This window comes from Diadema antillarum, unplaced genomic scaffold (assembly GCF_040938485.1).
Source record: "Diadema antillarum isolate AM-2024a unplaced genomic scaffold, OU_Dant_1.0 seq00001476_RagTag, whole genome shotgun sequence".
NCBI classification, from domain to species: Eukaryota; Metazoa; Echinodermata; class Echinoidea; order Diadematoida; family Diadematidae; genus Diadema; species Diadema antillarum.
The window spans coordinates 374498-393095 of NW_027272215.1; the positions used below are offsets into that span (position 1 = coordinate 374498).

General features: G+C 39.4%; 1 protein-coding gene across 1 annotated transcript in view; it reads right to left on the reverse strand.

The window, feature by feature from the left end:
* The window catches only part of LOC139709875 (solute carrier organic anion transporter family member 4A1-like), a 103039-nt gene extending 85320 nt beyond the window's left edge, over positions 1–17719 (reverse strand). The window contains exon 1 of the mRNA XM_071621830.1: positions 17337–17719. Coding sequence (XP_071477931.1) covers positions 17337–17400 — 64 coding nt within the window. The 5' untranslated portion in view covers positions 17401–17719. The remainder of the gene's footprint in view (positions 1–17336) is intronic.
* Between the last annotated feature and the right edge of the window lie 879 nt (positions 17720–18598).

The following is an 18598-nucleotide window of genomic DNA, read 5'->3' on the forward strand; positions in this document are numbered from 1 at the left end:
GTACACTGTAGTATACTGTACTACTTAAGTATTTGCAAAATGTCATCAAAGGAGCGACGTCATTTTGCAAATATTGTAGTACTTTCTGGAGTGTCAAACATACCAACACTCTGATATAGCTGAAAATATACATAATCACGTGAAGCTCTTTCAGCCAATCAAGAGAGGATAAATTTGTTATCCAAAATATAATACATAATATGAGTTGATGGATTGTTATAGTCCAGGGAGTATATCAACCATGAAGAAAGAAACCTGGGCAAATTCATCGTGAAATGTAAGACTGTGGGGCTATAGTCCGGGAGCCAGCGGGGGTTAGCCTAGCTGAAAAGGTTACCAATTTTTATGTGTATAGCAATTTAGTACATATGCCCCTGAGTATGGAAATGCACGTCTGGCTGGTCATCGGTGGTGGGTGTGGCCAGGAGGGCCACAAAAAGAACCCCCCAAAATTAAGCTAGCCTAGCTGGAAAAGTAACCCCATGAAAACAACTGGAACTTGTTCGTTACACTTACAGGATAAATGAATGACCATTGCCAGACGTTTTAAGTGGTGGGGGGTAGCCGCCAGACGCTCTTAAAGGCCCAACTCCAGCTAGGCTAGCCTAGCTGAAAAAGTAACCTCATGAAAACCACTGGAACTTGTTCGTTACACTTACAGGATAAATGAATGACCATTGCCAGACGTTTTAAGTGGTGGGGGGTAGCCGCCAGACGCCCTTAAAGACACAAATTTTTCCAGCTAGGCTAGCCTAGCTGAAAAAGTAACCTCATGAAACCCACTGGAACTTGTTCGTTACACTTACAGGATAAATGAATGACCATTGCCAGACGTTTTAAGTGGTGGGGGTAGCCGCCAGACGCCCTTAAAGACCCAAATTTTTCCAGCTAGGCTAGCCTAGCTGAAAAAGTAACCTAATGTAACCCACTGGAACTTGTTCGTTACACTTACAGGATAAATGAATGACCATTGCCAGACGTTTTAAGTGGTGGGGGGTAGCCGCCAGACGCCCTTAAAGACCAAACTTTTTCCAGCTAGGCTTGCCTAGCTGAACAAGTAACCTTGTGAAACCCACTGGAACTTGTTCTTTACACTTACAGGATATATGCATGACCGTTGCCAGACGTTTTAAATGGTGGTGGTGGGGGGGGGGGGGGTGGTAGCCGCCAGACGCCCTCAAAGACCCAATTTTACCAGCTAGACTAGCCTATATATAGCTGGAAAAATAACCTCCTGAAACCCACTGGAACTTGTTCTTGTGATACACTCAAAGGATAATTGAATGATTGTTGCCAGACAATAGCCGCCAGACGCCCCAAAGACCAAACTCTTACCAGCTAGGCTAGCCTAGGTGAAAATTAGGAAAGCAACCCCATGAAACCCACTGGAACTTGTTCTTACACTTACAGAATAAATGCATGACGGTTGCCAGACGCTTTAAGTGGTGGGGCGTAGCCCCCAGACGCTCTCAAAGACCCAATTTTACCAGCTATAAGGTTCACATATTTCAGAAATGATAGCAGTGTAATTCCATAACAATACCGCTTGCTTGCGAGTTCACCTGTCTATAATCTATGCATGCCTTATTCTTTTGTTCTGCTTCCTTGAGCCCCAACTCATGCATTCTTATGGTGACTCTCCCATGTCATCATCCTTGTTCATTGCAATTTGTTCTATTTTTTGAAAATATTCTTATTCTTCATCCCAATTATCACAAATTCTGAAACTCTGTCCTCAGTATAACTAATTCATAGTTGTACAAATGTAAAAATCTGAGAATCATCCGGAGGTCTCCTTTAATGGGGGAGTTTCTTGAGCGCACAGGGAAACATGCTTTGAAATATCAATAGGGCAAGTGTTGAGACGAAATAGAAATATGAAAATATACAGTGCTGTGGTTTTGGTAGAAAAAATAGGGTATCTGTATTTGTCCTCAGTGATAACCAAAAAACTTATTTGGAAAGAATAATAGACATCAAAAAAGAATTGCCCAATCAAACATGTCAGGATTTTTCTCAAACATCAGTGTTCTCATTTTCTTTGCAGTGTAAAAAAAAAAAACAAAACAAAACAAAAACAAAAAAACAAAACAAAACAAAACAAACAGGGCCGGGTACAGTATCCGGATGGAAATTGGTGGGATGGGCGTAAACCCGCGGGTATTATAACATACTGACGTGAAAAAAAAAAGAGAAAAAGACCAAAAACTACTTTCTTTCTGTGCCCTGGGGAGAAATATTCATCAATTGCATTTTGGAAATGTTGAAAATCACAACTTTTGATGAAATTGTGTCCTACAGTATCTCTTCTTATGTGAAGGCTTTTTTTATAATTAAGTTTCTTTCCTCTATGACCATGATAAAACAAACCTCTGATGATTAAAACAAAAGACAATCAAAACTTGGCAAATGAACTCTTTGGACATTAGCACAAGGGAATACATTAACAGTTTTTGCAAACACTTTACACAATTGTCTAATACTCCATCAAGCTCATAAAAAATACAATTCTACTGCAACAAGAAATCCATTCAGTAAGACTCGTCCTCGGTGTACATAGCTTAAAATGCCAACTTTTTAAAGATAATGCCCCAGCTCTTAAATTTACTTTAAAAAGGGGAAGTAAAGCTCAACACCTTTTGCCTATGACTTTTTAGGTACAGTATCACCTTACGGTTGAGGAGATGGGTAAAGAAAAATTATTAACGAAATAAAACTTATAGGAACATGCTTCACATGACCTCACCGTTTTCTTCTCTTAAGAGAGAAACGAAATCTGAAAATTGTTCAAGAGTGTTTTTGAACATAGTACATTGCAAAAGCAGAAAAATCAGTGTTTTTAAGAAACATAACTCACAACAACAAGGAATTCCTGTCGTGTCTAGTATTGCACGTTTTTGGTTTGGAGGGTTTTGGATGCTAATATTTCAAGACAAGTTTATGCTCCGGCACTTCAATGAACTTAAATGTAACGTAATGATCAACCTCTCTTGCCAATAAACTCAACATTTGCTGTTCTTCAGTAAAGCATATGACAGAAACATATGAGAAACATGTCTAAAATTCATATGAATAAGCTCACAGCAACAACAAAAATATTATGTTATCTATAAACTAATACTGCATGTACTTAGTTTCGAGGGATTAAGATGCAAAATGTTATGACAAAAGCCCCTACGTGGCTACCAGCAATTAAACATCCTTCAACTTCTTTAGCAAATGAGCTCATGTGTATCATCTTCTTGTTGAGAAGACGAAGATGAGTAATGATAAAATAACCAAACTATCAACTTTCCTTAACATGTTTTACATGAAATCATTATTGCCTTCTCGTAACGAAATTGAAAAAACCAGAACATCAGAAATTGTTCAAAATCGCTTCTTGATAACGATGAAAGCAAAGGAAATTTAGTGTTTGTAACCACTATGACACGTGTCTACAGATCTGTCATGCTCATAAGAAACGTAACTCACAGGAATATAATTTTATACAGTAAGCACTTGGTTTGGAGGACATTTAGATGCCAACTTTTCAAGAATAATACACCAGCACTGACATTAACTGATGAAAAAAAAGGAATGCTCAGCTTCTTTATCCTATTAGCTCATAGGTAATTCCTTGTAGTTGAAAAAAAAAAACGAGTACACATAAAAATATAGACTTCCCGTAACATGGTATCACAGGTCATGATCTCCACATTTGCTCCTCTTAACTTAAAAGAAATAAACATATATTTAAATTTGTTTTAAATGACCTTTAAACAATATGAAGAAAAAAATTCTGTGTCTGCAAAGGCTTGACACGTTACTAATACTGGGTCACGCTCATATTAAACGTAGCACACAGGAACAAGGAATTCACGTGTGTATAAAATAATACTGAAGAGAGGGTGCAAAGTTGAACCCTTTATTGAGGGTGCGAAAATGTTCCCTTGGGTACATCTTTCCACCCACACTAAGTGGTGCTAGATTGCACCCCTTCTTGAGGGTGCATCTTTCCACCCACACTAAGTGGTGCTAAGTTGCACCTTTCTTGAGGGTGCGATCTTGCACCCTTTACCTTTCGGCGCACCTTTGCACCCCGTGTAGCCTTTACATCTTGGTGCAACTTTACATCCTTTCGTGAGGGTGCAAAGAAACACCCAAAGTTCCAAGATTGTGCCTTGTTTTGAGGGTGCAATCTTGGAACTTTGGGTGCTACTTTGTACCCGCAAGAAAGGGTGAAAGTTACACCCTCGGGAGCAACTTTGCCCCCTTGAAAAAGGCGCAACCTCGTACCTTTAGGTGCAACTTTATGCCCGAAGGATGCAAGAATGCACCCTCTCTTGAGGGTGCAATCTTGTGCCTTATTGGTATGATGTTGCCCCTATGTGGTGCTTATTTGCTCCATGACTGCTGCAAAATTGCTCCTTTAAAGGAGCAAGTCAGTGTCACTGCCTGCTCCTTTATAGGGGTAACATTGCCCATCATCTCAAGGTGCAACTTAGCATCACATAATCGGGTACGATTTAGTTCCTTAACTACCGGTACTCTAAACCTTGAATAGTGCGAACTGATGTAAGCCTATTTGCTCAGTATATAACTTATGTTGTTGTTGCACTCTGCAAAGTAAATAGGATTAGTGTAACGTGGATCTTGTGAATCATGAAATGTGTGTGCGTGTGGAATTTGTGAGTTGTGAAAATGTTAATGTAAAAGTTAACTTAGTTGTGTTTGAATAATATACTGAAACCAAAAATTTACCCAATTACCTTTTCAATAAGGTGAGCACTATATCTATCAAACAGTTAACCTTCTCGGCAAGAGTATACGTCTGCATGAAGGAAGAGGTGAAAATATGATATGCAGTTGTCTGGATACGTTTTATTCAAAACGTTCTTGAATGCGTACTTATTCACATAATCTATAAAGAATAACATATGCTTCTTACCAGTACTCAAAGCCTCTAAAACAAGAGCATGCTTCTTACACTTCTAAAGTATACACCATATCTTAAAAACAAAATGTAAGAGGATTTAAGAAGCTGTTTGTATGCATTCAAACGAATCCATATTTCTATCTGAAATCTAAAACGTGTCTTGTAAAAGGGGAATTCGTTTTATAATGACGATGCCAATTGTCTTAAAGTCCTTATCACCACATGTCTTGGAGTTCACGCTTATTGAAAACATGAGATTCTTGGCACGTAGATTACAACTATGGTTTAAAGAGTTAACTGAGATACGCATACCGTACGGGCATTTCGATGAAAACATTTAAATACAAGGTACTGTAAATAATATGAAAATCAAACTTGATACCAGCCCTTATCGGCAACCAATAGAGACTATGGAGGACTGCAGTTATAATTGTGTTCAGATATTGTTTTGGGTGATACACGCATGCCGACTGATTTGGGATCAATTCGAGTCCCTCGAGCTGAGATTCCGGAACTGCAATGAGCAAACCATCATTATGCATAACAAAGTGACTGAGAATAATGCATGCACCAGTTTCTGTTTCGTTGTTCTATACACAGAAAGTTGTTTCGTTTTCCAATCCTGTGCAGGCACACAAAGATTTACAGAATTCAATCATCTTTGGCTATAACGCCATGGTCGCGTGCAAAATGAATGCAGCTTATCTAACTTAACCTGTAGTTACTGAATAGGGGACTACTGTATATTCAATTTATACATTATTAATCGGATGATAGAACCTCTCAAAGAGTAAATTGCGGATATCATATACCATTGTCAAATTCACTTTCTGTTCTATACATAGTATCAATGGGATGTTATGAACCACTTCAGCATTACCAATCATTATCATAATTATTTCCCTGAAACGGCTGCATTTGTATGAGCGGGAAGAGTTTGGCATCATACATAGCAAGAGTCGTGACTACAAAACTAAATACATGTATTATACAAGGTTTTAGGACACTTTGAATCATGCCCCCCCCCAAAAAAAAAAAACAAACAAACAAACAAACAAACAAAAACAACAACAACAACAACGACGACAACAACAAAACAAAACAAAAAAACAAAAACAAAAAAACAACCAACAACTTAGTGAAATGTTGTACAATGTATGCCCTACTTCCATTAACCTATGATCTTTGACCTTTGAATACATGGCCCGCATTTTTTCAACGAATAGGCATTTGGATGTAGGTATTATATAAAAGAAAAAATGTTTTAGGAAAATACATTTAACCACTTCAGAAATAATTATGGAACAAATAGCAAAATATTGACACGTTCACTTCTTCCGTAATGACATGACAGAAAACTTTCCTCACCGAATCATTCTGCCGTAATTCATGAGCAAGTCATGGATATATACTTAGTTCGATTAAAACTATACATTGAGTCATTGCAAAAGCATCTAATGAAAAGTATGCTTCAGAACTACATCATTGCAGTGACGGATCCAGGGAGGACCGCAACCGGCGCACGCCCCCTTTATTTTTTGTTGAAACAAAAGAAATAAAAAGAAAAAAATGGGGGAGGGGTGCGTGCGCCCCCTTTTTGTACACGCGCCCCCTCTTTACGGAATTCCTGGATCCGCCCCTGCACTGTCATTTATTCTATAATACTAATAATATAGAGCTATTGGTCCGCCATATTGCCTAACAGGTCGTTGTCCTCCTACCACGTTTGTTTAGCAAATAAGGCACAGAATTCAATTTTGCACTTGTTGCCAAAGACTCTAATCTTCTTTACCGCTATTCTCAGACATGTATGCTGGTGCTGTATGAATTAGAAACGGAAGCTTACAAATATTCACCATCTAACAAGGCAAAAGCGAAGTGATGTCTCGTCCACGTATCGACTTTGTGATTACAGAGATTTTCAAATGGCATAGGCCTAGTTCATTAACTTTTTGACTGTTGACGTAGTCGGACTTCACCAATATTAACACTTGACAGCAATCATTAGATGATCTGAGGAGTGAATTTGGTGGTCATATAGCTCAAAAGTGTGGAAAGTTATAGAAAGAACACCAGAATACTATGTCGACAGTGTTTATCAGGTGAGATACAAACATAGAACAAGTTCCAGTGGGTTTCAGGAGGTTACTTTTCCAGCCAGGGCTATAGTCTAGCTGGTAAAATTGGGTCTTTGAGGGTATCTGGCGGCTACCCCCCCCCCCCCCCCCCCCCCCCCCCCCCCACTTCTTAAAACGTCTGGCAACGGCCATGCATATATCCTGTAAGTGTAAATAACAAGTTCCAGTGGGTTTCATTAGGTTAAATTTTCAGCTAGGCTAGCCTAGCTGGAAAAAGTTGGGTCTTTAAGGGCGTCTGGCGGCTACCCCCCACCACTTAAAACGTCTGGCAATGGTCATTCATTTATCCTGTAAGTGTAACGAACAAGTTCCACTTGTTTTCATGGGGTTACTTTTCCAGCTAGGCTAGCCTAATTTTGAGGGGTCCTTTTTTTGGCCCTCCTGGCCACACCCACCACCGATGACCAGCCAGACGTGCATTTCCATACTTAGGGGCATATGTACTAAATTGCTATATACATAAAAATTGGTAACCTTTTCAGCTAGGCTGACCCCCGCTGGCTCCCGGACTACTATGCGTGCTGCACAGGATGATTAGGCAGAGCAAAGTGCGATGAACCACAGCAGAAGGATTCTACCGCTGATGTATCGGACCATCAGAAAAATGATTGCATAATCGCGGAAGATCGCATTCCCCATGCCACCGCATCCCTAACCATACAGACACGCACACACACACACACACACACACACACAAATACATACCCTGTATGTGATTATTGATGCAGCATTATGGCGTCCATACAACGAGAAATGACGTATGGCTCGATTAGTCATCTATTAAAAATGTTGATGTGACTCCGCAGTAGCACGGAGAACTACTAGTAATTAACGTTTGTTTAATATTCGTCTATAATCTCTCCCTCTCTCTCTCTCTCTCTCTCTCTTTCTCTCTAACTCTCACTCTCCTCAGTATCTTTCCTGTCACTTTCACACACGTGTCACTCATTAGCTCATACTTGCTCGAATCTTACGCAATCATGATCACTACGCCAATACATTTTTTTTTTCTTTTCATTCCGGGTTTCCATGAAAAATAATGACATGCTACTAAAGTCATGTGGCTCCTGACGTTGAAAATTGTAATTCATAACCATGAAGGAAATAATAATGTATATTCTATCTTCTATGGTGACCAGCGATGACATCTGCATAGCGCTTTGTATACAGTAGAGAAGGCGCTAAATAAATACTCAACTACATATTTTTTATTGAGGATATGTAGCATCGAATGGCCGTATTTTCTGTGCTTTTTACAACATCATCGTTATCAATCATCATTTTCGGTATTAATTTTTGAAATACACTGTAGTTATATTAATTCTTTATCAGTTTAATCAAATATCAGCAGCATTAAATCAGCAGCAGCAGCACAAATATTAACGGCCTATAACACAAAGACGAGGATCTCATCTATACAGGGACAGGATGTTTCTTTGCAGTTACGAGTAAATAACACATTTTCACTGCAAAGCAATATTAACAACATAGACACTCCTTCCTGCTATATAGATAACAGGAGACACCTTTATGTAAAAAGGCTCTACAAAATACCCATTGGTTCTTTGAATTCCATGATTGTCTGTCAACTTCTATCATCAAGAAAACGTAGTGATACGTGCCTGCAACACGCACTTAGTCACCAGTGGGTATACCATAGGTCTACTCATAATCATCTGCCAGTGTTTGAATCACCTTTTTGGTTTGTCCGGATATTAAAAACGCCCAAATTTCTGCAGTTTGGCGTTATATCACTTTACCATAAATTTCGAATAAATATTAGTAGTTACAGTTTCATTTAAAGGTAGAACATCATTAAAATACTCTTGCATTTGAGCCCCCTTCATACAGATCATCCTATTATTTTAAGTAATCATTTCAGTTGCAGTAACTTTGAAAAAAAAATTGGCAATATATATAACAAGATCAGACAGATTCCACGAATTCAATCATGCAGTTCCATCACGAACAAATTATCATTACATTAATTTCCGTTACATTGTACATAGTGTGCAGTGAAATCCAGAGTTGCCAATACAAAGGTGACAGGAAGATAATTTTTGCAGTTTGACCTGATAAGTTACATGTTTATGTATACACAGATGGAAAAACAAACTGTCATACATACCAGCATTTTGTCACTGTCATTTGTACCCGCATAATACATTGTCCCTCAAATTAGCCCAGGCTGGTCCATCGCACGAGGTGAGAAAACTTTTACTGAAAAAAAAGTCCAATCACCGAGCAAGGAACCTATCATGCCATGATAAATGATGGCAGCATGTTGTTGCGGAAAGTATACAATTTATCTGTAGAGGATCCATCTCATAACACAAATCTGAAAAGAGTATAATGACTGTACCATTTGTAGGCCTACTAAGGATGGGTATTATCATTATTATATCAACATCGTATTTTTTTTAATGAACTGCCTTGAAATGAGGCTAAACTGTGCAAATAAATTCATGGTACATGCACGTGTATCACTTGGAGATGGACTCTGTTTACTCTTAATAACAAAATAATTCGAGGCCCTGTCCGGAAGCACACGCAGGCAATGCCTTTTGCTGGACATGTTGGGCGAGATAATACTCATCATTCTATATGACGATATCCCTTTTGAAATTGATAATAAAGATGGATGCCTAATAAACAAACTTATGGTATATCAGTGGCTATAAGGAAATTTCGGAGAGGGGAGTCAAAGCAGGGAGGTGCATCTCCCTGGTCAAAGCTTCTGTGAAGAGGCTACCATATAATGCGTCCTTTAGTCTAAAAAAAAAAATAAGACTGCAGTGTTGCGTAATAACTTACTCGCAATTACATCAAAGCTTTCTTGATAAACGAACGTGCGCATGCAGTCTCAAGACATCAAATATACTGTACCATTCAACTATAGTGAAATCATCTAAGGAAAGTACACAATGCCACCTTTTTTTTGGGGGGGGGATGGATTTCAGTGAAACATCTACTCTCTTCGTCGTCTTCACCCATTTACTCGTCCCCATCTTTAAACTCTAAAGTCAGTCCACATATAACTTCATTATGTTGTAAAATTGTACACTGTATAAGATATAAGCATTCAGATTGCTAAACTTCTCTTTTTTCCAATCTCTCTTCAGGTAGTGAAATTAACTGTCATAAACTGATCTCTAAGGGCTTATCTTATTGTGAAATGACCTCCTGACCATGCAGTGTCAACAGTCAAATTTCCTCGTTGCATCAGGACCACCAGCATAATCTCTCAATCGATACGCACTTTTTCGTTATTCATCGTGGCTAGTACTATAGTATATATAGGCCTGTACAAATATACATGTACAAAACTGTACTATAATACTTCACAACGATGGTAATGATGATGACGACGATGATGATGACGGTGAAGGTGGTGGTGGTGGTGATGATGATGATGGTAATGATAGCGATAATTACACCAAAACAGTGATCGCTTTTCGTTACTCAAGTTATATTGATGTAGTTATTGTTTGATGTTCATTGTATTTCACTGTTCGCGAAACTGTACTGAAAATGAGTGTCATAATATATCTGGGGACCATTTCATGAAGTCATCACATAAAAGTCTTGATATAAATTTCAGAATGGCCACCAGAGTCGCTCATAATAATGTAGCTATGAGAGATTTTCAAAGAGAAGTAAAATCCCTTTCATAAAGTCTATCATAAAAGTGTGTCTTTTGAGTGAAAAGTTATAGATGTCATCAAATTACGAACACCACATTGCAGGCTAGTATACTCGTAAATGAAATATAGGAAAAGAGCTATACAACCTAAGAATACGAATTAATTATGAATAAACAACGACAACAACTACAACGGTTAAGAAGCTTAACTTCAGAAATGAGGTCTTTGCACACTCATGCACAAAATCTTTTGGCTTTTATGACAGAGTAGAACTTGGTTTATGCGGAGAATCACCAAAGCCATGAACAGCATTGGCTGAATGCAATTCATCATACTTCGCATAAGCAGCAAAATGAATGCATATTATAACCGCTCAATAATATCTATTGGGAAGCATCACGATTTTACCCCATACTGCGTAAATCAAATACATTGTACTTCGCATTGTAATACTGCAAGAACACCATGACAACATGACAACCACGGGTTTGTATAAAATATTATGGTTTCATGTCATGATGTATTCCAAATTACATGTGACCTCGTAATATAGAGTAGACAACTGAAGAAAAAGAAAGATTGAAGAGCGGCTATTGTAGAACATGCACGTTTCCTCCTGTGTCACCACGGTCGGGATGTTCTTTCTTTGAGAGTATGGCTAGTTACTTAGTTTGCTCTGTCAGTATCTGTGTCATTTCTTTTCAATAAGCACCATGGAAGACAAAACCCTGCAGTGTCTTTTATACTATAGAAATACGACGGATACCCGTTTGTCACCTTATTCTTCTCTTCTCCGCCTTCATTGCATAATTGTAAAATATGCCTTACTAATCACACCCGGTGTCAGCGGCCTTATAGGCCTAACTACTTGTGAGTCTCACAACGCAAAATTATAGCAATAACAATTTTCCGGTTCACATAATTTCTTGTCAAATGCATATGTCGCAGTATAGGACCTCCAGATTCGGACAATTTATTGTACTGTCGTTTTGAATTATACTGCGTTGTCGTTGTTCTTGTTGGTGGTGGTGGTGGTGTTGCTATTGTTGTTGTTTTTGCTTGAAGATTTCGCTTAAGAATGAATGACAAAGCAAATTACACGAAATACGGAGCAGGTTTCTGAATGGAATTAATCATTTTTCGGATTATCAATATCATAGAGGCCAAACCACGAACCACAACTGTGCGTCAGCATTGGCACGAAGCCAACGATACGAGTGCATTCAACATTGGTATTTTATAGAGACAGCAGGTCCATGGGGTACCGTAGGTGTTCCTCGTTCAGGATGCGGTGATACCTCGCGTGGCATCGCTAATGTATTATTCACAAGAAGTCCCGAGGGGGGCTGGGGGAGGGAGGTGCAGGGATGATGGGTGACACGACATTTGCTCCTGCGACAATTGCTCCGGTTTTATTTTCCCCATAGACTTTACATAATAGGGTTAGGGTTGGGACATATATAGAGGTTTTATACTAGTAGTTTGGTGTGAGAATTAGAATTAGGCGCAGGGTTATGTTGTGGATAGAATTTATATGGTTGCTTTACAGGAGCAAATGCAAAACTATGCACATGATGAAAAAGATGGAGGGGGTAGGGAATGAATGAAGGAAGACTCACTTATCGACAAACCGCCCACATACACCCCCCCCCCACACACACACACACACACACGCACGCCATTCAAGAAGATGACATGATATAGGCCTTCAGCCTCAAAGTAATTGTTCTAGTACCAGGTGTAAGGAATGATTATATCATATAAGGGGAGGCGTTATAATTTGAGAAATGTTATTGCCTTATATTATGTTAAAGAAGTTAATGGTAAAATTGTCTAATTTGCATAACACAACCACGATCGGTATAGCCGTCTCTTGAAAAACAAACTGCACAACTTTTCTTTTCAGTTCTGCGATTTTCTAAGCCCTTTGTCAAATTTTATTCATACAGTGACTTTTTCTTCTCATTTGTTATACTCACCCTATACTAAAAGTCAACTTAAACGAGGAGAGGGTCTTCTGTTGTTGTTGTTTTTTTTAATTATTATTTACACACACATGGGAACCGAAAATCCCTCAAATCATTCCGGGCTTTTGTTTGACAACAGGCGCAGATGTTCAATAACTGTCCCCCGGGAAGTGTTCCGGTAATCCCTTCGTTTCCTTTTGTCCCCTTCGAAAGCATCCCTGGCAGCGTTTCCATGAAAATAGCCACATTCGTCTCATCTCCCATAGGCCAATTCGGTTTGGTTACTGTGTTTTTATGGTAATTTCTACCTGGGTTGCTTCACGTATGCCTAACAACAGATTATTTATGCACTGGCATGTATGCAACGCCCCTGACCCATTGCATAACCCATTGAATGTGTTTTTGTTCTTCTTTGGAAGCCCCCAGTTATGTTATGGCTGGCATAGGTTACAGTGATCTGAAGTCGGATTCATCTAGATAGCAAGATTTGAAGATCGAGGCGGTGCCAAACGCCAGTAAGTCATTACTTATATTTTAGGCAACACTGCCGGGCTAATCGAATACATTACACAAATTGGTATTATTATTATTATTATTATTATTATTATTATTATTATTATTATCATTATCATTATCATTATTATTATTATTATTATTATTATTATTATTATTATTATTATTTAATTGCCGTTATTACGGTATGAGTCACAAAGAAAACTTCGCGATATTATACATTTGGGATCAAAAATTTATCCTCGAGGTATAGTGATTGGTTGAAATAGTTCTACATGATGCAGGCCTATTCTTCAACTATTTCAGAATGCTGGCATTTTCGACACTCAGTGGTTAATTGATGTCACTTTTTATGACGACAATCACATTACCAAAATAGTACAAACCACTCAGTATACATAATTATGTCACAAAGCAAAATACCTGTGACATCACAAAGCAATTGTGACATCGCGCGCTGCTTCGTACGGTCAGCATCCCTCCACAACATTGCATCAATCATATCACACAACTTCTGGCCTCATTTTCCCTTTTTTTAAAATAAATTTTTGATCCATTTGAATATACAAAACAAATACAGTCTGTCTCATTTCGAGTTTGCGGTTAAGTTGCTGGCCCCGACGCCTCCGATAGTAGGTTTGTTTGTTGTTTGTTTTGTTTGTTTGTTTTGTTTGGGTTTTTTTCAAAAACCCCTCCGTTTCGTTGAAAAGGGACGGAAAATAGTCCTCGGTTCGCGGTCTTTCCGCTGTCACTGGATTTTGTGTGTAGATGATAAGTCATTTCGCATCCGGGTTGAAAGAACAGATGAAGTGCAAATGTACATTTTATATATAAAATGTATGCAATTTCTAATGTCAAGTCGATCTAATTTGAACAGCTGAGTTAAAACAAAAGTTGTATTTTTCCCCTGCTTCTGACGAAAGTGTGTGATTATGCAATGCACGCTTTAAAAAAAAAAAAAAATGTTTACCTCAATGATACATTTCAAATGAAAAGCAATGAGTTATAAGTGACCAGCATCCATGTCTATGTATAGTACCGGTACTCGGAAAAGAAGTGTATACATTTCGATTGGAGGCCTTTACATTATTCTCTAACGTTAGCCCCCCCCCCCCCCCCCCCCCCCCCCCACACACACACACAGGCATGGAGTATACACAGAATACATGCACTGTACCAATAACAACGGTGCTTGCGCTAGATTCTGTTTGCAATAATTTATATCCATTTTTGTCCAAAGCCTCGGGAGCCCGTGATACAACTGTAATTCAAAAACTTTAAATAAGTAATAGAAAGAATAAATCCTTGCATTGGACGAAGTTGAGGATGCGATTATGTCCGTCGTCTTCCGGATAGTGCAAAGATCTTGATAACATTCACATTGCAGAATCAACAAAAGCACCCCCCCCCCCAAAAAAAAAAAAATAATAATAATAATAATAATAACAATAATAATAATAATAATAATAATAATACAAACTAGAGAGGGGCCGTCAAAGGCGGCAGACCCACGCCTAAGTACAAAGTCGGGGTAAACATAATGTGCATTCGGTCATCTACCAGAATTCGGCCACTTAATTGCCAGTGTGCTTTATCACCAGCCAGTGAGTTCTACCAAAGATCGTACAATGAAGTGTACGATCTTTGGTTCTACAGTCACATCACACGCAAATCACATAATTACACATACGGTATTAACACTCATTCACGTACAGGAAAGTCCTTAAGTCTCCTCCAAAAATCCATCGAAAATCCCAAATTCCACCGTCAAAAGTGCAGAATCGGAACTTTTCCAAGCGCGCGCGAATTAAGTCCAGTTTTAAGAGTATTGTCTACGCGACGGGTCGCGGAAAAAGCGCTAAAAATCGAGAAATACGCCGTTTTCTTGCGGGATATTTTGATTATAGCAAGCCGAGAGTGTGATGATATCAAAGGTCGTATGAGTGTACGATCTTTGATGGTATCCACAAAAGCAAAAAAGAAAAACAAAATTTACGTACCCCCTAGGCAATTACCCCTATGATTAGTGTCTACGGGAATTATTCAATGCAAGGGTTGAATGCAAATGTCTACTGCACCAGTATTCGGCCACCAACGAGCGCCGCAACGTCCCCGGTGCAATTTTGCACCAACTTAGAGCGCGATGCATTTTCAGCGGCCTTGCACACGCATTGACATTGAGCACGCATATCGTGCAGTGTGACTGCGACCGAGCAAAATGCTCCTCCAACGAAAAAAACAATCAATGTTAATTTGAAAAATCATCAAATATCAAAGGTCGTATGAGTGTACGATCTTTGATGGTATCCACAAAAGCAAAAAAGAAAAACAAAATTTACGTACCCCCTAGGCAATTACCCCTATGATTAGTGTCTACGGGAATTATTCAATGCAAGGGTTGAATGCAAATGTCTACTGCACCAGTATTCGGCCACCAACGAGCGCCGCAACGTCCCCGGTGCAATTTTGCACCAACAGTGTAGAGCGCGATGCATTTTCAGCGGCCTTGCACACGCATTGACATTGAGCACGCATATCGTGCAGTGTGACTGCGACCGAGCAAAATGCTCCTCCAACGAAAAAAACAATCAATGTTAATTTGAAAAATCATGAAAATACGGGCCAGTTTGTGATGACGGAGAACGAACTTTCATAAATCTAGAAGGACATAGTCCCTCAAATAGGCCTAAACGTAAATTTCGGAATTCTTACGAACATTTGAGCAGCGAAGTCGGATCGTTGGGGAGTTTATGTCTTCGTATGGTAGCGGAAAATCGCAAAGTGAGAAACGGGAAATTTTCGGAATGGTCACTATACCATGGGGTCAAAACTTCAAGGTCACACAGAATTTGCAAGGGTCAACCGATTATCACCAAAATCTAATCGATTCTTTCCTGTCATTATCCAAACATTCCCTGAACATTTCGTGCAAATCCGTTTACCCGTTCTCTTGTTATCTTGTACACAAACAAACAAACAAACAAACAAACAAAACAAAAAAACAAACAAACAAACAAACAAACAAACAAACAAACAAACATACGGAACCCTTTACATAACCCCCTGCCGATTTTCATCGGCGTGGGTAATAAAAAATAAATCAAGGAGGAATGAATTATTGCCGTCAGGAGAAGATCTGAATGTCGCGATAACCGCATTGAGTATCACCGAAGCGGTGAATTTGACATCTCAGCGGGCCTATGCTTTGGACAGTAGAAAGTCGCCTGACCTTAGCGTGCTCATGGCCATGCTCTGGAACAAGTCATGTCACGAGTTGGACTATTGTATTAGGAAGCTTCAGGTAAGTACTGTCCTGACTACATTCACATGCTTTGTCTCTTTTACTACAGGAATTCCTATAAGAGAGCTAGATTTAGTCGGAGTAGTCTGCAATTTGTTGACAAGGTGCCAATTCAGTAGTCACGTCTCTGCTTCAAGTGTTTAATATAGGATAAACATCTATTACTAGTATAGCAACGGTTCTACTGTAGATATCTACTGTACTAGGTTCTCCTTGCAGTTCTCGCTTAATCGAGCATGGTCGCTGGAGGTCAGCGGTAAATCAAAACAGCGGAAAACACAGGCCTATCTAACACAGTGTAATGATAGAACGTTCTACATCTCAAAAGTGAGTCACAAATGGTAAAAGGATGTCGGTATCTCATCTTGTGTGAAATTAAGGATCGTCTCTGAATCTGATTCCACTAATGAATTATTTCAGCTCTGCGTTGCACATTGACATGGTACATGTACAATTGCATTGACATTTATTAGTTGTATTTGCAAAGCTTCCTTGGCCTTGCACTCTTCTATTGAGTCTCAACGATTACGACAGAAATTGGAATATAGTAGGAAATCCATGCATTTGTTTGTTATACTCTAAAAGCTTTAGCCCAGTTAATACACGCACAACATCACAGAATCATGTAAGGTACACTCGCAGGCGGAAGCGATTGTATCTCACGCACGTAGCTATACAGCAAAAACTTTCACCCGGCCGTCCTCATACCCTCACCTGCTCCGATTCAAACACACCATACCATAACACACGGTACACAAGAACACACGCAACATGAACGCCGGTACTCCTGCTAGGCCTATGGACGCAGACGATCATGTCTTGAGAAGTAGGCATTTTTAGGCTGCTTGTACTTACGTGAATATCTGCATTTCGACACGCACTTTTCGTCGTGTTCGTGCTCAAGTGAAGTCCTTGCCATGAGTAAATTCCTTTCTTAAATTCCAACAAATCCAGTGTCATCTAACAGTCATCTTTTCGTGAGGATCACTTATCTCGTTAGGCGTAGGATGCTATCTTCCTTGGTTGTCTCGGAAGCTCGCGGCGGATGGATAGATGATGGGGTTTCGATCGCTCGTCCGCCGATCGTACATTCCCTATACTGAGACACACGAACACACGTTACACACACAATTAAAACACACACAAAGTCGATCGGGCGAGCTACGGTGGAGCTGTTTCGAACACGAACTCAACAGTAGTACACGTTACAATTTCATGGGCGGAATACACGCGTGGAGAGAGTCAGCTAGCTTTCACATCACACAGCACATAACACTCTTATTTCCCCAGCTTGTCTGCTGACCTTTCGAAGTAGAACCATAACACGATATAGACGAGCCTCGCCAGCGCGCGCGTGTCAAGTTCATAGAAATAAACAAGACGCGTGTACGTGTCTCCCTATATGCTGCATGCACGCAGAATCACGCCATCCACATCCACCCCATCGAATGAATGAATGAACGAGCGACTACACCCTGCGCGCGCAATCACAGTTTTTATCGTTATGAAAACGCACAAACACATAGGGAAAAGTGAGTGTACCTCGTAGGTGGCTACACATGCAGTACACGGATACTAGTACAGTGTACACACAAACCTGAACATAACCGCAATGAAGCCGACCACGCCCCCAAATTACTGTCTTCACGTTGAAACCGTTGTGAGTTGTGAGAACGCGGAAGTCCTTATTTCGTAACAAGGAGAAAAGAATTATCGCTTTAAGAAGATGAACAACATTTGAATGGGTACAACAGTACACTTGGTCTTCTTGCGAGTATGCCATGAATATAGATAATTTCTCCGAGAATCAGGCAGAAGAGAATGCTTCTGTGGAGATAAACTCAATAATTATAACAAACTTGATGTTAATGCCCAAAGTAAACTCTTACAATATCGTGACATGTCATGGTAGCAATTAAAATTGACGAGTAGAATAGCAGCACACAATGCTTACTTCGTAACTCCAGTGTTTGGTATGTTCATGCGTTTTCTAGTTCTATTTTTTTTTTTTAATATCTAACATACCTTTAGACCAGAGTAAAAGAAATCCTTTTTAACCTATTCATTTTAAACCCGTATTTTTTCGATCTGAAAGAACCCAAAAGCAGAGCAAGATA